The sequence below is a fragment of the Haplochromis burtoni genome, unplaced genomic scaffold, assembly GCF_018398535.1.
Source record: "Haplochromis burtoni strain Fernald_Lab_line unplaced genomic scaffold, NCSU_Asbu1 Contig_682, whole genome shotgun sequence".
NCBI classification, from domain to species: domain Eukaryota; kingdom Metazoa; phylum Chordata; class Actinopteri; order Cichliformes; family Cichlidae; genus Haplochromis; species Haplochromis burtoni.
The window spans coordinates 177,525-200,024 of NW_024583043.1; the positions used below are offsets into that span (position 1 = coordinate 177,525).

General features: G+C 43.4%; 1 protein-coding gene and 1 long non-coding RNA gene across 6 annotated transcripts in view; one reads left to right on the top strand and one right to left on the bottom strand.

The window, feature by feature from the left end:
* The window catches only part of pold4 (DNA polymerase delta 4, accessory subunit), a 5,998-nt gene extending 3,385 nt beyond the window's left edge, over positions 1–2,613 (bottom strand). The window contains exons 1-3 of one of the 2 annotated variants that reach the window (XM_005949667.3): positions 2,483–2,613; positions 1,052–1,187; positions 673–750 (exon numbers count right to left, since the gene is read on the bottom strand). In XM_005949667.3, coding sequence (XP_005949729.1) covers positions 673–750; positions 1,052–1,160 — 187 coding nt within the window. In that variant the 5' untranslated portion in view covers positions 1,161–1,187; positions 2,483–2,613. Of the gene's footprint in view, positions 1–672; positions 751–1,051; positions 1,200–2,482 lie in introns of both variants that reach the window. The other variant, XM_014330068.2, reaches the window with a different exon arrangement.
* A 16,211-nt stretch (positions 2,614–18,824) lies between these two features.
* LOC121812603 overlaps positions 18,825–22,500 on the top strand; it is a 4,261-nt gene continuing 585 nt past the window's right edge. Inside the window, exons 1-5 of one of the 4 annotated variants that reach the window (XR_006053187.1) lie at positions 18,825–19,314; positions 19,881–19,946; positions 20,297–20,452; positions 20,905–20,997; positions 21,292–22,500. The exon at positions 21,292–22,500 is cut by the window's right edge and continues 585 nt beyond it. This is a non-coding gene — a long non-coding RNA (uncharacterized LOC121812603). Of the gene's footprint in view, positions 19,947–20,296; positions 20,453–20,904; positions 20,998–21,291 lie in introns of all 4 variants that reach the window. The other 3 variants (XR_006053186.1, XR_006053188.1, XR_006053185.1) reach the window with 3 other exon arrangements.

Here is a 22,500-nt window from a genome sequence, read left to right on the forward strand (position 1 = left end):
TATCGTATCGTTTCCCCTCTTTGTTGTGATCGCTGTTGGAGTCGTAGTAAAAAGGTTACTGCACATGTTAACCAGAATCGTAACAGTAATGCAGCACGTTACTTAATTACACCCAGGAGAAAGACATTTGTTACACTACTCACTGCGTTACTTTCATGTTACTCTGTCTCACAATCATCATTTAACAATATAAACCTACAGGCTACCCCACACACCGACACACATCCCTGTCCCAACGAGGACACGCGTGATCGTTCTCTTAGTGTTTAGGTATGAACACAAAGCAAAGCTGGAAAGCAGCACAAAGAGACATTACAGCGACATTACTGTAGAACGCTGCAGACGACGGCTCACTTCATCACAGGGCCGGGCTTCACTCCGCTTTAACATCACTCTGGGTTCTTGGCTAGCTTAGCGTTAGCATCCTGTCTGTGCAGGTGTTAACACTATGGTGCAGCCGATTCTGTCCAGGAGCAGTCTCCATTGTAGCATGGCACTCTCATCCTTTTGTGCAGTACAAATCGACACAGCCCCCACCGCAGGCCGAGCCATTATTCTCCTGCGAATCAAAACCAGCTGATCGCAGCGAGAGCGCAAGAAGCGATAAATGGGATCGACTAACGATTCCAAGGAGCTGGACTGCTTCTCAATCTACCACAGCATGAATCTTACCTGTGCAGGGCCCAAAACTCCAGTCGAGGTCAAACTGTCGGAGCTTCTCCAGTTCCTCCTCTCTAATTCTGTCAGCCTCTGCTCACAGGAAGAAAGGGTCATGTGACAACAACACTCACATTAACATCAGGGTAAATATACTGGATGGATCTGCAATTTGGAACTTTCATAGAACACTTGTGCAGCAGGTTTTTGGACATGTTTAGACAGAGAGGTAGATGTTCATGTGAGGGCAGTAAGCAAGCACTAAACTGATGAACCGAGGGTCACCGAGGGTCAGCATGAGATACATAATGACTATTTTTATTTGTGAATCATGGAAAGCTGCGTTTGCAGGGAATCTGTTTACAGTGACACCACAAAGAGTGCTGCTCTTCACCTTTCTGTGGGGAAGGAGGAGGAGTTGGGCTCTTCTCTCGCTTCCCTCCTTTTCTGGATCTCTTCACCACTTTGAACGAGTCCGTGATAAGTCTGCGCTTGGTTGTCATGGTGACCGATCCACAGCAGAAACACACCTGTGCAATGGGCTTTTGTTAAAAAGATGGAAGATTTCACATAAGAAACTCTCCTGCGAGCTCACCATCACTCCCTGATGTGATAAGGGCCGCCAATGTGATGCGTTCAACTGCCAGTCAGCTATCGAGCAACATTTTCTTCAAATGAAAAAGAAAACGCTCGAGCCTAATGACTGAATTCTATATCTATTCACAAACTAAGAGTCGTGTTAGTAGCTGCTGCCTCATCACGCTCACCTTTTGTGTCTAAAAGTCTTTTCAGGTTTTTCCAAAGCTGATTGTTGGTATTTAAGCAGTTGTAAACGAGTTCTTGGTCCATCATTTGTGAAACGTTTCTCTCATGAATGACATCAAGCTATTTGTAGACAGAAAGAACATCTCTGTCACGAGGTAGAAGCTCTGATCAGTTCTCGGCTATCCAACGTCTATATAGCTGAATTTATGTAAATGTAAATATTTATGTAAGTGGTCAGTAAGGGCTCACTGATTATAATTATACCTGCAAACAGCTCATTCTTTATTACCACTGTTTCAATCAGGAATAATTACGCAGTAATAGCGAGTCACAAGATAAAACGGTTTAACCCACAGTTAGTGGGTGTATCACGGCTCACGTGTGTAATATGCCACATGTAAGCTTACATGTTGTATTAGCATGAAGCTGCAAAACCGACCGTTGATTTTTCTAAAACACATGAAGGCGACTATAAGCAAGCTCGTTAGTTTGGCCTTTGCCTCTAAATTCGACCGAAAAAGTGAACAATAATGATAATAACCATAATCATAACAATGACTCGTGTAGTTTTTGAACGCCTCTGACGTCACGCCCATGCAGTGACGTGTTGTGAAACGTAGAAACGGGGACCACAGGTACGCCGCACAGGACTCACGCATTGACCAGCTATTACAGGTTTACTACCACCTGCCGATGACATCACTCCGTTTAGTTTCAGACCACTTCACTGATTTCAAGAACACGGAAGAGTCACAGTGTCCCTACTTTTCCACATCCACGGGCGCAGGAAATACGGTTCGCCGTGAAAAACACGTTCGTGTTTCACCGTCAATCTAAGGTCCAGCTTCACGTTTGAGCCGCACATCCTTCTGCGACCCAGCCTATTTATTTACGTGCTCTGTGAGGGACATTTGTTTTGGTCTGTATCTTTTCACTTAGCCTAATAAATCATGTTGAGCTGCAGAGTGCACCCTGGCCTTTTCCTGTGACACGTCGTGTGTTTGGGCGGCCCCTGTCAGCCCCACAGAGGCAGGAAGACCCGAGTGTCCTTTGAACTTACCTTGTTGTTTAAGCGATAACAGCTGTTTGAAACAGATCAGCGCTTTCTCTTCTCTCAGGCTGCAACACTTTCTTCTTCTCCCATCGTCACTGCGCTACACTGAGCCGGGGTCACTCCTTTGCTGCCACCTGTTGTTTGCTCTGCGTACTGCAGATCAGTGTGTTAAAGCGATGGGAATTCCGGACCTATTTAGAGAACCGGCTCTTTCGGCTCAGTTCACTCAAAGAGTCGTCTCTCTCTCCTCTCTCTCTCTCTCTCTCTCTCTCTCTCTCTCTCGTATCATTTATCTCGTATGACTATATGATATTATGTATATATATTCTTCTCACTCTAATGGTACCTTGTCATTAACGTATGGCTTCACTCCACATCAGCCGCTTTGCCAGCTAAAACACCGGTGTCGGCACATAAGGACGCTGTCATAGCCTGTCAGCAGACGTTGATTAGCTGCGTATATACGAATGTGATATCGCATCATGGCTGGCCTATGGGATAAGGTGGCATCGTTCTAATCCCATACAGGGAGCAGCCAGTCACTACTGACTAACACTGCAAACAGAATTGATTAAATGTATTTAATTTTAATTTCAATTCAGGTTAGATTTTTTTGTGCACAAAGCAGATTTTCTGTGCACAGAGACTGTGCCAGCAGTGCGCAATTGTGCACGTGCACAGCTTAGAGGGAACATTGCTCCCAACCAGGGTTTTAATAGTTTTGCAATTTTCATTAGTTTTTATTTTTATTTAGTTTTGACTTCAGATTTTCAATTTTATATCAGTTTTAATTAGTTTTTACCAATTGTTTGCTAGTTTAGTTTAGTTTTTATTTTTTTGAAAATCCTTAGTTTCAGTTTAGTTTTGATTAGTTTCAGTTATAGTTTTAGTTGTGTTTGCAATAATTAAGTGTAACAAAATCCCAGTTTCATCATATCAGTCATGCTCTTCTGCTTATCCTTGGGTATGTTGCTATTCCAGCTACCATACCCTGCACCCTGGACAGGTCGCCTGTCTGTCGCAGGGCTAACACGCAGAGACAGACAACTCACATTCCCACCTATGGGTTCTTTAAATAAATAAATAAAGGCAGATGAACAACCATTGATACCAGGCAACTATAAAATGTATATCTTGGCCCCAATGAGACTATTAACTCTTGCAGCACCGGGTGTTCGTAATTTTGGTTCAAGTGAATTGATAAACTTTTTGAAGGCAATTGACTCACACAGTTATGTAGATGTCCCCAGTCCTGTTGTCTCGGGATGCATCACGCTGCCTTGCCTGGGGTTAGCTCTGTTTCTGGGGATGAGGGTTGAGTGTGCTCCCTTACCTTCTCAAGGTAAGCTAGGTTAGCCTTCTTGTGTGAGCTTTTCAAGTGCACTTTAAGGTTTGTGGGATTTTTTTCCCTTTAGAAATGTCCCTCATAATTTGTCTCTTTCCACTACAAGACACTTGCTTTATCCAAAACACAGTCATATTCAAAGTAATCCCAAATTGGACTCTGGCGCTTTCTCCCGACTTTTCCTGACATGATTCTGCGCGTAGACGGAGCAGCAACACAGACGACTCGACTAACATACTGCCATCTGCTGGCACAATGAGACACAGCAAGAAAAAATCTGGAAACTAAACTTCATTTTCACCCTTGACTATTGTAGGACACGCACACATCAATGAAAACCCATTTTTATTTCCGTTAACGAAAATGTTTTTCACTTCTAGTTTTCGTTATTTCGTTAGTTTTCGTTAACGTTAATAACCTTGCTCCCAACCGACTCTTCAGGTTGTTTTGTTGCTATAATTAATTTATTATCAACAACAGTATACAATTCTAATTACTAATGTAAAAAAAAAACCTTGTGGTTTTATTGTTTATACATGAATACATGCGGTGGCCCCTAGAGACAAAGCACATACAAACTCCAAAACATGTACAAATTCTAAAGCACGTACAGAGCTACCTAGATCACTTAAATTACACAATTGAAAGCATATGTGTATTGTTTGTGTATTTATACACAGACACTCATATATATATTCAAATAATTAAAAAAAAAAGTTCATTTACCTGTTACTACCACAAACCAAATCCGGCCATTGGTACTTCCTGGCTTGTGTTGGCACTAGGTAACAAAAGCTCAACACTGCGCCCAGCATCCTGGAGCACTTCTGTTGTGTTTTGGAGTTTGTACGTGTTTTTCAACTTTGTATGTGCTTTGTCTCTAGGGTACCGTAAATATACTTTTATTTATTCACTCCACATAAAATGTAATAAATAAATCATATAATACAAAAACTATTTACATTTCAACTTTTAACTATTTAAATTTTCAGCTTTTTCCTTTTAAATAAATTTAAAGTGAAACAACACAAAACACTGCAAACCACAACACAATTAAATATAAATTAAAATATGAAAACAAAAAGAAGATGCACATTCTCTGTCATATGGACCTGCATGAATAAACTTTCTGAATCCTTTATCATCTGCAACTGAAAATAGTTGTGGATGATTACTATACCTTTCTAATGTGACGTTGTTGTCCCTGGCTCTCTCTCTCTCCCTCCCTCCCGCTCTGTTCCTGTGCTACTGCAAGTGTAACTACTGCCCCTCCCCCCTCTTCCCAACACAAAGCACAAGGCTCGCATGCAGAGTCTCAAAATGAGACCCTTGAGCGACAGTTGGAAAACATCGCGGAACGGATCACTGCAGTTGTGAGGTCTCAGAATCAAAAGACTGACAACACCATGGAACAGAAGTTTGATACCATCATGGGGAGGCTCGCGGCTCTCCAACGGGAGATCGAGGGACCAGCGTCAGAGTGCTAAATTCGAGCTGCTCACAAAGGAGAAATCAACAATATTCAACATTTGGACACCACGGCGCCAGCTGCTCAGGCCCAAGGCTGGAGCCCACCAAAACAACTCCCTGATAACGACTGTGTGATGACTATTCTTCCCGTCCCATGAAGGCCACCTGGGTTGGCTGGCAGACTGTTTACTTAGCCTGATAGAGCGAAGGACACTGTCTTCGCTGAACTCTGGACACGCACACACATACACTTACACTGATAAGCACGCACTCATCCCCCTCCCTTCCAAACGCCTTTGATGCTTGTTTCCTGCGGGGGAAGACGGCGGGTCTGCGCGCATGGTGGTAGCATGGTGTAGGACGTCTGCTGTGTTCCTTCGGATTACCCCCCACCCCCCTATCCACCCCTGTGGCTTGTCATGTGCTCTAATGTTGTGATGTGGACATTAATGTGCTCTCTGTGCAGAGGAGTTTTTTTTGTTTCCTGTTCTCATGCTGTCCTCCCTTAAGTTGCCCAGCGTGTGAAGAGGTCTCTTTTTTTTCCTCTTGTACTTTTCCCATTGTTGTGTAATTTTTTCTGTGTTATTCTCTGCAATGCTGCCGATCTCCGACTGTATTCCCATGTGATGTCTTTGTTGTGTGTGTAAGTCGGGGGGGGGGGGTGGGTCCTATTCCTCTGTGGGGCAACCTGCATATGGCCAATAAAGCATTCATTCAATTCAATTCAATTCAAGCAGAAAAAAGTGCGAGAGAGAGAGAGAGAGAGGGAGAGACAGAGAAAAAAACACGGCTCCCAATAAGGCTCGCATCATTCACTTCAAAGAGCCGGCTCTAAGAGCCGTTTCGTTGGCGACCGACACATCACAAGTTTTCCGCTGTATCCATGCAGGGTACGTGTTTCCGGCTACTGTGGAGGTCGCAATATGGCGCTCCACAGTGGCTGCAGCCAGACCCTTATCAAAAAAAGTGTGAGAGAGAGGGTGAGAGAAAGAAAAAAATACATGGCTCCCAATAAGGAACCGACTCGCGTCGTTCACTTCAAAGAGTCGGCTCTAGAATCCGTTTCGTTTGCGACCGACACATCACTAGCGTGTTAAGAGTACACTTATAAATATGATCAAATCTTTGTTTCACTCAGTTTATCTGGGAGAAGAAATCCATTATACCAGATTTAGCTACCTCATTTCCATCTGCAGTCTCCGAGCAGGTCAAGCAACAAATATAAATACACAAAATTACAATATATGGCCTGTATTTGTATAATATAAAGAAATCAGTTATATGAACAGAAATGGGATTGACACTTCCAACATAATACCGCAGACAGCCCAGTTAAAACCACTTTAAAACCACATAGACTGTAATGCAGCCCCATGTATCAATTACTATTTGGTTAAAGGCTGAGCGGACCAACTGGCAGGGATCCTCACCAGGCTGTACACCCTCTCCCTCACTCATGCCACCGTTCCCACCTGTGTGAAGGCCTTCACCATCATTCTCACCCCTAAAAAGACTGGCATAGACGGCCTTATTAACTAAAGACCTATAGCCCTCACGTCTGTAGTCAGGAAGTGTTTTGAGCGGATAGTGTCTTAGCACATCAGAGACTGCCTACCTACTGCCTCCCTCAACCCCACAGATTTCACTCAGCAGACAGATGCCTCTGGAGTAGGCACAGGAGCAGTACTGCTGCAGGAGAGAGAGTCTCGATAATCCACTGTGGAAAAGGAGTGTCTTGCAATGAAGTGGGTGGTGGAGTCACTGAGACACTATCCCCTAAGCAGACATTTCATCCCGGAGACAGACCACAGCCCTCCAGTGTCTACACAAGATGAAAGAGACCAACATTCATGTTGCAACCCTACGATTTCACAGCATTAAAAAAACAAGGAAACACATTTGTGGGTTAGTGATTCCTTATTATGTTCATTAGGTAGTATTTGATTCACTGCTCGTGCAAGGTGAAGAGACAGGGGGACTGGCCATCCTACCTGTGTCAGGAAAAAGAACCTGAGTTAGAGCTGATAGAGCGGATCTTGCAGAGTCGTGTGAGAAAGAGTGGAATAAAAGAAAGCTTATTCGGGTCCCTGATTAAACAAAAAGACAGATTTGGAAAGTCGAGTAAAGCTTTCAGAAATGATAAATATCCTTCAAAAGTTCTTTGACTAAAATCTCGGAGCCAGTGTTGTGGGAAAGGCGATTGTCAATCTCAGTGAGCTTTGTCTCTGTTTCTGCTAACTCTGGTTAAAAGTGCCACAAAAAAGCTTCCAAATGAATATGAACATTTATTCAGACACTGAACTGGTCTCATCAATCTTTCATTGAGAGCCCTAACTGCACTGATTATAGGGGTGTGGTATAATCTAGGAATAACTTTAAGAATAATTCTTATCATCATAATCAGAATTTTCATAATTTCTTTGCTCCGTTGGGAAACTCACCAATTCCTGATGTCATCACATCAATGAAAAACAAAAGACTGGACTTAAGTCCTTATTTGGACCCCCATTAGCTCCAAGACTGATTACAATGTTTCCAGTGCTTCAGTCACATGGAAGCATGGAAGTGATGTTTTCAATGAAAATGATAGTTCTGGTGTTGAGCATTAAGCTAATGAAAGCAGCAACCTCTCACTGTCTCTGGGCATAAATCAGAAAATCAATACAAATCTGTTCTGTGGTATTTACTGCTCTGCGCCTGTAATCCATCCAGCCTGACACATCACTTACACATAATCTCATCTAAGGTGCAGAAGAGAGAAGTGCTGTCTCTCCTTTGTGGCTTATACAGTAAAATGCAGGAAAAACATGTGAGAGACACATTTTGTGGAAATGAATGTTCAGTTTTTTGTGCCATGATGTAATAATGAGCTTCACAGCTTAAAGTTGAACCAGGCTCTGTCTGTGCTGTCCGTGCTTTTAGCGATGTTGCTCCCTTTTCTCTTTGTGTAATACTACACCATTGCTTAGCACATCTTCTTGATTTTTTATATATGTACGCATATGCTCAAACTAAATGATCAATCAGTGTGTGCACTGTTGGCTCTTTAGAGGGCTGCATGCAAGGCTCTCTGCTTTGGTTGCACACCCATAATCCTTCACTCTGCCTAACCCAAGTCAGATCCCAATGGACACAATTATGGTGCCATAAAGTCCACTGTAGGTGGGACAAACCAAAGAGCATGATCATAAGCCTTCTCCAAATTTACACATTTAGAGTAATTGGGCAGACTGCCTCATTTTTATGGCTGTCAAGCATAAAGAGATAATAGTAAACCTTAACACGGTTATTTTAAGTGTAGGAAATGCACATTTGTTTTTTCCTGTTTACACCAACAATCCTCTCAAAGATGTAAATGGACTGATTCTCATATCAGTGCTCAGAGCACTCTTCCCACGCAGAGCTGCGTTGAATCTAACGTTCAAACACTAACACAGGACCTCCCCTATCCCGAGCTACAGCCACCTCGTGTGAAATCCTTTGACCCGTTTAGACAGTTTGGACATAAGGGATGATCAATCACTATATGATCAGATAACCATGAGAAACACAAAGAGATTCTGTCAGTATAAAGTTATCAAAGACAATATTTTATGCTCGTGACTACATAACAGTACAGTATTCTCAGGTTTAATCTGCATAATGGATGAGGGTTGAAGTTCTGCTAGTAATTGTGACGGGTTCCAGTTATAGACTCCAGGAAATTAGTCTAATATCCATGAAGTCAGGAATACATGGACGTGCGGGTGTGACTGTGCACTTGCATCAGAAATTCCAAGGTCGTCCGCCTGACTGGAACCAAAGCAGCTTTCTACAGCTTTTCTTTGACATTTGTGTAAACCACCTCTCCATCCACATCGTGATCTTTTTGATCTTTTTATAACCAGTCGCTCAGCCCCACGACGCTCTACACTAATTCAGCCTTCAGTGCTTCTGCAGCTTTTTGCTTCGTGTCCAGTGTCAGACCATTATCGACTCCTAGTAAGTGACTGCTTTGTAATGGAGGCATTCAGTGAGTTTCAATGGCATTACATAAGCAGCTATTAAATTAGTGGGAAATACTATCTCCTGGATGTGGTTTGTGGTGTGTATCTGGATGTGGAGACTGATCCACAAGCTTGAAAGTAGCCTCTCATACAAAATGACTTCTGCTGTCTTCGCTTTGGTGAGCCTTTGACATAATGGACATCACAAACCTTGCATTGTTAAATATTTATTAGGGAATTAGTCAGTGCTATCCTGCACTGGCTCTGTAAGTGAAGTCATATTATGAAGTTGAAATGATTCAGTTTGCATTCGATGTTTTCGTGGTTAGGGTACGGTGCCAGCTATGAGAGTGTGTAATAAACAGCCATCAGCATGTTAAAGCTTTACAGTCAATGATGCAAACAGAAATAAATCAGCTGTTGTATTTTGTTGTATTTCCATTCTTTTCATTTTCTTTGTTGTAAAGCACTTTGTGATTTTTATCTGCGAAAAGCGCTATATAAATAAATTTTACTTACTGACTGACTGCAACTGTTTGAAAGGAAAATAGGCCCCTTTCTAACAGTTTTAAACTGGTTTACTGCACTGGTTTCCAGTAAATAGGTGTGTTAGTAATAACAGGCTTCACTCATCTGGTTTCCCTGTTTGTACGTCTTGGTCTCAATGTGAGCTACTTCTGGTTTTATTTAATGATGATAATGTACACTTTATTGATCCCCGTGGGGAAATTCCTCTCTGCATTTAACCCATTCACTCAGTGAAGCAGTGGGCAGCCTTTGGGTGCCCGGGGAGCGGTGTGTAGGGACGTTACCTTGCTCAGGGGTACCTCAGCTAGTTTATATTGTCTCTTCTCTCTGGGTACTCTGGCTTCTTTCCACAGTCTAAAGACATGGAGTCCATGGTGTTAGGTTAATTAGTGATTCTAAATTGTCCATGGGTGTGATGTGACTGCGAACGGTTGCCTGTCTCTCTGTGTTACCCTATCACTCAGAAAAATTATGGTTCTTAAATGGTTCTTCAGATGTCTTCATGGTTCTTTAAAGAACCATCATACGTCAAAGAACCTTTTTATTTTGTGGATGGTTCTTCAGCTATTACAAATGGTTCTTTAAAGAACAAAAGGTTCTTCATCCTTAGCATCTAAGTTTGATGGTGTAAATGGCATAAATATTTATTCATAATGAGGCTGTGAATTTACTGTGTGTTTTCTTTGTGTGATGGTGTGGAGGGAGAGACGGGCACACACACACACCCCTAACCCCGCAAACCCATTATGAATATGGTGAGTTAACAAACAGTAGACACAATACACACATTCAAATACTGTACTTTAGTTTTAAATTTTAATAAAGCATTACTATTTTCTACTCCAAGGCATTACTTTTGAGATTATTATATATTTTTGAAAATATAGCATATACTCCTTGAATCGCTACCTTATCGTGGTGGAGGGGTTTGTGTGTCCCAGGGATCCCAGGGGCTATGTTGTCTGGGGGCTTTTGCCCCCTGGTAGGGTCTCCCATGGCAAATTGGTCCTGGGTGAGGGACCAGACAAAGAGCGATTCAGAAGACCCTTATGAAAAGAATATCGAGGGAACAGTTTACCCTGCCCGGATACGGGCCCGCCTGGAGCCAGGCCCGGGGAGGGTGCCCGAGGGCGAGCGTCTGGTGGCCGGGCCTTAGTCCATGGGGCCCGGCCGGGCACAGCCCGAAGAGAAGACATGGGCCCATCCTCCCGCAGGCCCACCACCCGCAGGAGGCGCCATAGGGGTCGGGTGCATTGTGTGTCGGGTGGCGGCCAGGAGCGGAGGCCCTGGCGGACTGGAAGGTGCTCCACCTGGAGACTCTGTTGTCCTGCTGGGAGACTTCAATGCTCACGTGGGTAATCGACAGCGAGACCTGGAGGGGCGTGATTGGGAGGAACGGCCTCCCTGATCTGAACCCGAGCGGTGCTTTGTTATTGGACTTCTGTGCTAATCACAGTTTGGCCATAACGAACACCCTGTTCGAACATAAGAGTGTCCATAAGTGCACGTGGCACCAGGACGCTCTAGGCCGTAGGTCGATGATCGATTTTGTAATCGTATCACCAGACCTGCGACCATATGTTCTGGACACTCGGGTAAAGAGAGGGGCTGAGCTGTCAACTGATCACCACCTGGTGGTGAGTTGGATCAGGTGGCGGGGGAGGACGCTGGACAGACCTGGTGCACCTAAACGCGTAGTGAGGGTGTGCTGGGAACGTCTAGCAGAGGCCCCAGTCCGCGAGATCTTCAACGCACACCTCCGGCAGAGCTTCAACAGCATTCCGAGGGAGACTGGGGACATTGAGTCCGAATGGACCATGTTCAGCGTCTCCATTGCCGAAGCTGCTGCATTGAGCTGCGGCCGCAAGGTGGTTGGTGCCTGCCGTGGTGGTAATCCCCGAACCAAATGGTGGACACCAGAGGTGAAGGGAGCCACCAGGCTGAAGAAGGAGCCTATCGGGCTTGGTTAGCCTGTGGGACTCCGGAGGCAGCCGACAGGTATCGACAGGCCAAGCGGAATGCGGCTCGGGCAGTGGCTGAAGCAAAAACTCGGGTGTGGGAGGAGTTCGGAGAGGCCATGGAAAAAGACTTTCGGACTGCCTCGAAGAGATTCTGGCAAACCGTCAGGCGTCTCAGGAGGGGAAAGCGGTGCTCTACCTGCGCTGTGTATAGTGCTGGCGGAGCGCTGTTGACGTCGACTGAGAAAATTGTCGGGCGGTGGAAGGAATACTTCGAGGACCTCCTTAATCCCACTGACACGTCTTCCGAGGAGGAAGCAGAGTCTGGGGATGAGGGGTATGACCCGCCAATTTCCGGGGGCGAGGTCACTGAGGCAGTTAAACAACTCCTTGGTGGCAGAGCCCCTGGTGTTGATAAGGTTCAAGGTAGGTTCAAGGTTCTTTATTTGTCACATGCATAGTTATACAAGTATAACACACAGTGAAATGTAGCCTGACACGCTCCTCGACATGTGCAAAAAAATTGGGGGGGGGGGGGGGGGGGGTAGAGGAAAGAACATTATATATATATAGTATATACACTGGGTGAATGTGCAGTAGTAGCAGCAAGCAGGTGAATTCTGTACATTAATATGAATAGACATCTGACTATTTTACAGGATAGACAATATAAACATATTTAAAATTAAAGGAATTGAAATGTACATTGTGCCTTGGTTTAGTGTCTGGAAGAGTCCTGATCTCAGTCAATTATAGATGATGTGAGAGGGCGGGTGTGTGTGTTTAGGGCACGGATGGCTTGGGGATAGAAGCTCCTCTTGAGTCTCTCTGTCCTTGCCCGGAAGATGCGGAACCTTCTACCAGATTGCAGAAGTTGGAACAGTTTGTTGCCAGGATGGGACGGGTCCTTCAGTATCTGCCTGCTTAGTCCGGCATCTCCTGGTGTAGGTGTCCTGAAGCGGGGGGAGAGCAATCCTGCAGCAGCGTTCTGCTGTACGGATCACTCTCTGGAGAGCTTTTTGGTCCTTCACACAGCTGTTCCCAAACCACGATGTCATGTTCTGTGTGAGGATGCTCTCCACAGCGCCTGTATAGAAAATCCTGAGGATCTTTGGAGAGACCCTGAACTTCCTCAGTTGTCGTAGGTGATACAGGCGCTGCCTAGCCTTTTTGGTCTGGACCTGAATGTGGGCAGCCCATGTCAGGTCTGAGGAGATGTGGACACCAAGATACTTGAAGGACTGCACCCTCTCCACTGGAGCTCCATTGATGATAATGGGCTTGTAGTCTCTGTGCTGACCCCTTCTGAAGTCCACCACCAGCTCCTTGGTCTTGCTGACGTTCAGCTGGAGGTGGTTGTCCTGGCACCACGATGCCAGATTCTTCACTTCATCCATGTAGGCCGCCTCATCGTTGTTGGAGATGGCACCCAACACCACTGTGTCGTCAGCAAACTTCACAATGGTGTTGGAGCCATGGGTGGCCACACAGTCTGAAGTGTAGAGGGAGTAGAGCAGTGGCGAGAGGACACATCCCTGAGGTGCTCCTGTGTTGATGGTGATGCTGTTGGAGAAGCACCTGCCCACCCTCACCACCTGAGTTCTGCCAGTGAGGAAGTCCAACACCCATGCACACAGACGGCTGTTAAGTCCCAGATCCCTCAGCTTTGTGAACAGTCTGCAGGGCACTATTGTGTTAAACGCTGAACTGTAATCAACAAACAGCATTCGCACATAGTTACCCTGTTTCTTGTCCACGTGGCTGAGAGTGGTGTGTAGGACGTGGGCGATGGCATCCTCTGTGGATCTGTTGGATCTGTAGGCGAACTGCAGCGGATCTGTGGTGTCTGGGATGGAGGAGGAGATGATGTTCTTCAGCAGCCTCTCAAACACCTTCATTACTACCGAGGTCAGTGCAACTGGCCGGTAATCGTTCAGGGATGAGGGTTTGCTGTTCTTGGGCACAGGGATGATGGTGGATCTTTTGAAGCATGTGGGGACCACAGACTTCGCCAGGGACTCGTTGAAGATGTAAGTGAACACACCTGCTAGCTGGTCAGCACAGCAGCGCAGCAGACGGCCGGTGATGCCGTCTGGCCCCGCCGCTTTCCTTGTGTTCACCTGTGATGAGTCCCCAGTTCTAAGGTCGGACGAGGGCTGTCGGACCGCCTGAATGTGCGTGAGTGGGTCCCTGTCTGCAGACGGTGTGGCCCATCTAAGAAGGGGGACCGGTTGTCCACACAGGGTCCACTCTCAGCCTCCCTGGGAAAGTCTATGCCAGGGTGCTGGAAAGGAGAGTTCGTCCGCTAGTCGAACCTCGGATACAGGAGGAACAATGCGGTTTTCGTCCTGGTCGCGGAACACTGGACCAGCTCTTTATCCTCTCCAGGATACTTGAGGGTGCATGGGAGTTTGCCCAACCAGTCTACATGTGTTTTGTGGACTTGGAGAAGGCATTCGACCGTGTCCCTCGGGGTGTCCTGTGGGAGGTGTTGCGGGAGTATGGGGTGTCTGGCCCATTGCTACGGGCCATTCGATCCCTATACAACCGTTGCAAGAGCTTGGTTCGCATTGCCGGCAATAAGTCGGACTCGTTCCCGGTGGGTGATGGGCTCCGCCAGGGCTGCCCTTTGTCTCCGGTTCTGTTCATAATTTTTATGGACAGGATTTCTAGGCGCAGCCAAGTGGCGGAGGGCTTTCGCTTTGGTGGCCTCAGAATCTCATCTCTGATTTTTGCGGATGATGTGGTTCTGTTGGCTTCATCGGGTGAGGGCCTCCAGCTCGCACTGGAACGGTTCGCAGCCGAGTGTGAAGCAGCGGGAATGAGGATCAGCACCTCCAAATCTGAGGCCATGGTTCTCAGCCGGAAAAGGGTGGAGTGCCCACTCCGGGTCGGGGATGAGTTCCTGCCCCAAGTGGAGGAGTTCAAGTATCTCGGGGTCTTGTTCGCGAGTGATGGGAGAAGGGAGCCGGAGATCGACAGACGGATTGGGGCTGCAGCTGCAGTAATGCGGACGCTGCACCGGTCCGTCGTGGTGAAGAGGGAGCTGAGTGTAAAAGCGAAGCTCTCAATTTACCGGTCGATCTACGTCCCTACCCTCACCTATGGCCACGAGCTGTGGGTAGTGACCGAAAGAACGAGATCGCGGATACAAGCGGCAGAAATGAGCTTCCTCCGAAGGGTGGCTGGCCTCTCCCTTAGAGATAGGGTGAGAAGTTCGGCCATCCGGGAGGGGCTCAGAGTAGAGCAGCTGCTGCTCCACATCGAAAGGAGCCAGCTGAGGTGGTTCGGGCATCTGACAAGGATGCCCCCTGGGCGCCTCCTGGGTGAGGTGTTCCAGGCATGTCCCACCGGGAGGAGGCCCCGGGGCAGACCCAGGACACGCTGGAGAGATTATATCTCTCGGCTGGCCTGGGAACGCCTTGGTGTTCCCCCGGATAAGCTGGAGGAGGTGGCTGGGGAGAGGGAGGTCTGGGCCTCTTTGCTTAGGCTGCTGCCCCCGCGACCCGGCCTCGGATAAAGCGGATGAAGATGGATGGATGGATGTATGATGGATGGATAGCAATAATGATAATACTAGTTATTGTAAACTTGCAGTACATAACCTAATGTCAGCTAGACCGAAATTAAAATTTAATATATTGTTAAAGTCACTAAAATGGCGCCTGAAGCCTGTTGTGGCGTGAGCTCTGTGTCTGCTCTAGAAACTCTGAAATTCTGTAGATCTGAGCCGTACATTAAATACTCACATGAACCTGTACTTTGAATTCTGTATGAGCTGTATAAAATACAGCTATGCATAAGATGTTTTGAATGAATAATTAGATTAGATAACTCTTTATTGTCTAATATAGAAATGAATAGAAATGTGACATGAGAAGGTGTGTCTTTGACTGTTCCTGCATAACTTAGTTTCGGACTAGTTGACAAGTTATGCTCCGGTCATTTGATGTTTCCAAGATAGATGTTCTTTTGTAATATAGTTAATTTTTTGTATATTTCATTTATCCACCATCATACATACAAGCTAAGAAGAGGTCGTTATACTAACAAGAGGTATCAACGCTGGGCCAAAGTTCAGCACATGGTTAAAGTTTGTAATCCAGCCAGGGTGTAAATATCACTCAGCAGCCAGAGCTGAAGCAGGTAGCATCAACACATAAATCTACTCTACCCGGCTTAAATCACAAGAGCACCTCTGACCAAAAAGCTGTAGATTTTTCTTGTTTGCACAAATTAATCCAGATTCACATTAATTGTGTTCACAGCTCCAACAAAATGAGGAAGAGGAGGGGGAGAAACACAATTAGGAGGACAAGGAGAAGGAAGCTTAGGATGAGGAGGAAGAGAAGCAGCAGGAGCATCTTTAGGGATCCCTATGATGTCATTGAGGTTTGTTTCATTAATATGGTCCTCTCACAAAGAAAGATGACTTGTTTTAGTTCACCTACTTCCTGTATTAAATAGTGATGTGCAAAATGTTGTGAAAAACCATGGAGCAGGTACGTATAGTGCATCTGCAGGTAAATGAACATCAAATCTCTAAGACAGACTGAAATCTGTATATTTATCACCCTTATGATAAAACCCATGTCAGCCATTGGTTTATGGACTTTGTATTTTGAAGCCTCAACATTTGCTTTATTGCTGTTGCTATGTTGGGACCATATTAGGATGAGGGATCAGAATCTGGAGTCATGCACACTATTGTTTCATTTAGTGTGTATCCATAAGATTCGTACAGCAGATCCAAGTTGTGCCTTGAAAACAGGAAAGTCGTCTGCATAGAGGAGAACTGTAATAGCAGGCTTGTACAAAGTGAGGCTTTGTGCTCACATTTGCTGCAAACACTCATTTTACCCTGTTTTGATGCAGAATTCACTTGAAATCAGGCAAGAACTGGACTTGTTTTTTATAATGTGTTCTTGTGAATTGATTGTGTATCGCATATGTTTGATTTGACTTTCTGCAAGACAACAGTCGTCCGCTGGCCAAAAAAGTTTTCCAAATACCTCCACGTGATCTAGCCTGGATTTAGAAAAGAATAGCAAAAAAAATCTGCACCTCCTGCTTCAGATGCAATTTGTGTTTCTGTGTTCAGAGGCAGCGGCGAGAGGGGAGACCTCGGCTCATCCAGCTGGAGAGCCTGACCAGGAGGAGTCGAACATTAACTCAGCTCTTCCAGGGCACCCTGCAGACTCGGCTGTTGGCATCGGCGAGGGATGACGTGAACGCCAAACTGGAGTCCATCACAGGTCAACTGCAGGTATGCGAGTCAGACCTTCTGAGGAGGGTTTCACTTTTCTCTCTTCTTTATAATTGACTCTTTTCTCTCTCTTTCAGCTCCTTGTCTCAGAGTGGGAGGGATTTGAAGCACAAAGGGAGGAACTTGTCGTTTGGTTGGCTGATATGGATGTCCGCCTGAGTGAGGTTGACCAGCTGACAGGAAACACCAGTGAAAAACTGAAACAACTGCAGGTGTGGGCTTGTTTTGATATGACATATTTGATATGATACATACGTCAGAGACATTATCCTAAACTGGACTAACAAAGGACCATGAGTACAACATGAAACGTACATTACATAACGTAAGGCTGAAGTTCATTGATCATTTTAATCATAAACTTGTTGTTGAAATATTTTTACTGAACATGCAAACATCTGCTGATGAAAATGTGTTGATTTATTGGTCTGTTATGAAGCTATTGCTATTTCTAATGTGTTTTATCACTTTCTGATGTTTTATTAATTAAACAATACATGTATTAATTGTTGTGTTATCTGTAGCTATAGTATTTATATATATTTATTTATAGTATAGCAAATATATTTAATTATTACTGTTTAAAACACTAATATGTGACATGTATTAGTAGTGATGTTGTGCTGAGGGTTAAAATGCCTTTTTGTCTTTTGGTAACTACAAAATGACAATAAACCATTAATATATGTCTATGCTGTGCTCGTATTTATTTTACCCTACTCAAATTCAATTTATGATGCATTTTATTTTGAAAGATTTAAAATGGTTTTTTAAAGAACCATTTGAAAGACTTTTTAAAATGGTTCCCCCACTGTCTTCTGTCAGTATTTTCAAGCTTTACTCTTCCCTCCATAACTGATGTATCTAATCTCATTAAAAAATCTAAGTCATCCACCTGTCAACTTGACCCTCTCCCTACTGTGTTAGTTAAAGCCTGTCTTCCCTCTTAGCACCTCTCATAACCAATATTATTCATTCCTCCCTGAACACTGGATTGTTCCTGAAGCACTGAAAAAGGCTTCTGTTATTCCAACTCTCAAAAAGCCTGGTGCAGACCCCAATAACTTTGATAATCTTCGCCCTATATCAAATCTCCCCTTTATTTCAAAAATTCTTGAAAAAGTTGTCGCCGCCCAGCTTCATTACATCTCAATGACCATAATCTCTATGAACATTTCAATCTGGTTTCCGCCCCAATCATAGCACAGAAACTGCTCTGTTAAGGATTACCAATGACCTTCTGATGGCAGCTGATTCTGGTCTCCTATCCATCCTCATCCTTCTTGATCTTAGTGCGGCGTTTGATACCATTTCTCACAATATTCTCCTGAACCGGTTAGCTTCCATTGGTATTAGTCATACCCCACTTACCTGGTTTACCTCCTATCTCTCAGACCGCACTCAGTTTATCCAACTTAAATCCCATTCTTCAACTCTCTATCCTGTTTCTGCTGGTGTGCCCCAGGGTTCAGTATTGGGCCTCTTTTATTCATTATTTATATGCTTCCTCTTGGTTATATATTCCGAAAATATAATATAAATTTTCACTGTTATGCCGATGACACCCAGCTCTACCTTTCTTCTAAACCCAATTCATCCCTCCCACCTTCCCTCCCTCTCAACTGTCTTATTGAGATTAGATCCTGGTTCTCCTCCAATTTCCTCAAACTTAACAGTAATAAAACTGAAGTTTTACTTGTTGGTTACACCATCTATCTTAACCAAATCCCACAGCTTTTCCATTAACTTGAAAATTCTCCCCCTTCCCTCCCTACACTCAAAAAAATGAATGAGGTGGATTGTTCAGTGTATATTAATTATTTATTTTCATTTTACTTAAAATATATGTTTTTGTTAAGTTAACATATGTTTTTCTAATCAAGTCTACGTAATTGTGTCTATTATTCAACGTACATAATACTAATGTGTTACTTGATCGCATAACATTTAAGTTAAGTCAATTAGGATCGATATACCTTGTATATCCACAAGGTGGCAGTAATGCAAAAACAGTTGTAATGAAACCGCGCAGAACAAGAAGGTTTCACGGCTTGTGCCTGCTCATGCGCAAGACTTCAAATTTAACTGAAAAAGGCTGTTTTGGCGCCAAGCTGCTGTTTCTTTGAGAGGTAAGACCACTTTTTTCTTTGACTATGTTGTGTAGTATCTATATGTCCAGCATGGTTATATTTTGCGTTTGTCTTACAAGACATGTTATATCGTTTGCGTGCGCTTGTTTTACATTAGTTTTACTGGGTCCTGGACATGCTTATTTTGTGGACTGTGTAAGAAACATTTTTATTGTTTTTTGTTTTATTAAGGGATTAGCTACAGGGGTTCATGGGGTTATTCTTTCAAGGGGTTATTTTTCCATTTGCTTTCTTGGGATTCCTTTTCTGTAAGCCGAGAGTCGGAAATATCGAATAGGATAGCAAGGATAGCATAAAGTGACATTTAAAATCCAAAAAGTCAAGGGCGAAAGCCACTGTGACACCATTGTTCTGCTCTATCAGTAATCTGTATTATGTAAAAATGGTCTGTAAATACAGCATGTTTCCTAGCGGAGTTATACATATCAATGTAGTTATAAATTACAGTTTGTGAAAGTACACACTTAATTTTTTTAATAAAATTATTCAAGACATATCACTCATATGTCTTGAATAATTTTATTTTACAGACAATGGAGGTCGACAGACCTGGTGATAATTGCTTCTATAGAAAGTTAGCACATGGCAGTGTCAATCTCTTGCTTTTCTTCTGAGTAGTATTTTATTTAGTTGTAATTCAAACAATAATTTGCTTCTTGAAATTAAGTAATGAATTTCTTGTTTTACTTTATAAATCTCAGATCCTGCCTTTACCTGCTCCCTCCTATACTGATGTGGTGTATGTGGTACTGCTGAGCTTGTATGTGGTATGTGAACTGTTATACTTTTAAAAACAAAACTGTTTTATAAGTTAAGTTTTCTTTTGTGACCCATCCCATGCCCCTGTTATTTCTTCTCCACATCTGAACCATGGTAAAGGTTGCAGTTCAAGGGCCTGAGGCATGAAATTCTTTTCAGATCAGCTGTGATCAATATTTTTTGGAACTTGATAAATAACAATAAAAGCTGTAATGGCTCCATTAGCATTTTGTGTAAATGTTTGTGTTAAAATTATAGCTTTAATGAGGTCTTACTACATTAGTTTTAGTTTGTATATGTGTACATATAGTATGTATATTTACAGTACAGTATGTTGTGTTTGTTGACATATTTTCAGGTGGAAGCAGAATATGTGAGGATTACTACTGCTGCACATGTTCCAAGGCTTTTTACACAACTTGACCAATACACTGACCAGCTCATAAAAGTCTTCAAGAAAAAAGGAGGCGTTGCAGGGAAGAAAATTAGACAAACTTTGGCCCCAGCCACACAGGTGCGTTATTCTGTTGGTAGCAAAATATTATGGCTAATAAGATCATTTTCAAATTTAAACAGCTAGTGTATGGTAGCTGCACAGTGCACTTACATTTATATTAAGCAAGACAAAGTTTGGTACTCAAAACGTTGGAAAATTTAAATTACCTAAACATATGTAAAATCTGATCCCTTGATTTAGGTTAAACCAGAAGTGAATGTTTTTATGTTATGTTTTGAATGCAAAAAAGATGATGTATTAGTTTGTCTTTACCTCCATTATGGACATATATAATGTGGTGGAAACCCTGCCCAACAGGTTAACTATTCATGTCCATGTGATGATTAGTTGGTCTTGTGTACATGTCTATCTGTGCAGTGGATATGTCATTCATTTTGCGTATAATGTGAGTTTCTGTCATCCTAAAGTATTTCTGTTTTCTCTTCCTGTATCTCTGCCACTCTCTACAGAAGGAAACTATTGAAAAGGGGAGGGAGTGTGTCCTCAGGGCACTACCTTTTTACCTGAATGAAGACCCAAGCATCCTCTTCAAAGAATAATTGGTTGGTAATTTTAGTTTAGTTTTTTATCTGTATTAAACCAAATTTTGAATAACTAATGTTGTTGCATGTTGTAATGTTGTTGTTGTAATTTGCATGGAACCTGTTTAAATGTTTTGGGAAATCTTCTTGTATACCCAAACTATTTATATTTATCGTTGAATCTGTAGTCTGAAATAGTGGCGCACTGGGGTGCATGTTCCTAATATTGTGTTTACGTCATTAAAGGGTAGCTTTGGCCCTTTTTCTTTCTTTTTTTAAAACTGGATGCCATTTTTCTATGTTTTTGTGTCTAAGCTACAGCTGTTCAGAGGGAGCTGGAACAAATTACCCTTGCTATCTTTACCATCGAAAGAGCTGATGCCAGCACTCCTCCAGCCGATGTGGGTATAACCATCTAGTGTGTCCTGCATGACCTGGAAGACCTGGCCTCTGCATGTGCACTCTTAATGGGTGGGATATATGCACTGAATCTCAGTTAACCTCAAGACTGAAAGCTTTCTTTGAAGTACTTCAGAAGCTCTTCCTTCATCTGTATGTCAGCAGACTCTTGACCAAGGTACAGTTGCTCAAGAATACACTGAATGAATAAGCCAACCTTTAATTTGGATGATGAATGTTCTGTCAGATGGACAGAAGTTTTTCGGAGGCTGAATGGGAATAAAATGGTAATTTGTAAATGACAGATAACGGGAAAATTACATTTAAGAGAAATTTAGAACATTTTGAAAAGTTTGTAAACTACTACAATTTGAGAGATTTTACTGTTGTGGGGGGGCTAGTAAGAGACAATCAAAAGTATTGAGATTTAAAGGATTTAATTGAGAGATGATACTGCACCAGAAATGTTGAAGGGTGGTGTGTATATTAGCGTTCAAGGCATATTGTTATGAGGTGGAAATATGTTCATATTCAGTTTGTGTTACATTGTGTGCATTGTAAAGGTAATTGCAATACATACTAAAAATAAGGGTAAGTTAGGAGGTTGATCTGATATCCTCGTGTTGGTGTTGTTCCCAGATCATCATACTAAATGTTGTTCCAGGATCAACATTGCAAGTGACCAATCAGAATGTTGTGACGTCATACTTTTGCGACTTCGGGAAAAACCGGCGTAAAACAAAAAACTGTACTTAAGCTGCGTGAAACCGCCTCTGTCCGCCGATCAACTGACCCTAACCCTAACCGTAACCCTTTAATAAACAGTAAGCAGAATTGATATTGTCCTTGCAACATTGGAATTTCATAAATGCACGAATGGCTTGGCGCGCAAAAGAATAACGTCACAACAATGTGATTGGTCACTTGCAATGTTGAACCTGGAACAACATTTTCATGATGGTCTGGGAACAACACCAACACGAGGATATCAGATCATCCAAGTTGGGAATGCAGGATGAATGTATATTTTGTGGACTTTTAAAGACGAACAATTGTTTCCATGTTAAAATGTTTACATCTGAAGTTTTTTGCCCAAACACTGGTAAAATAAATGTTGACAGTGGC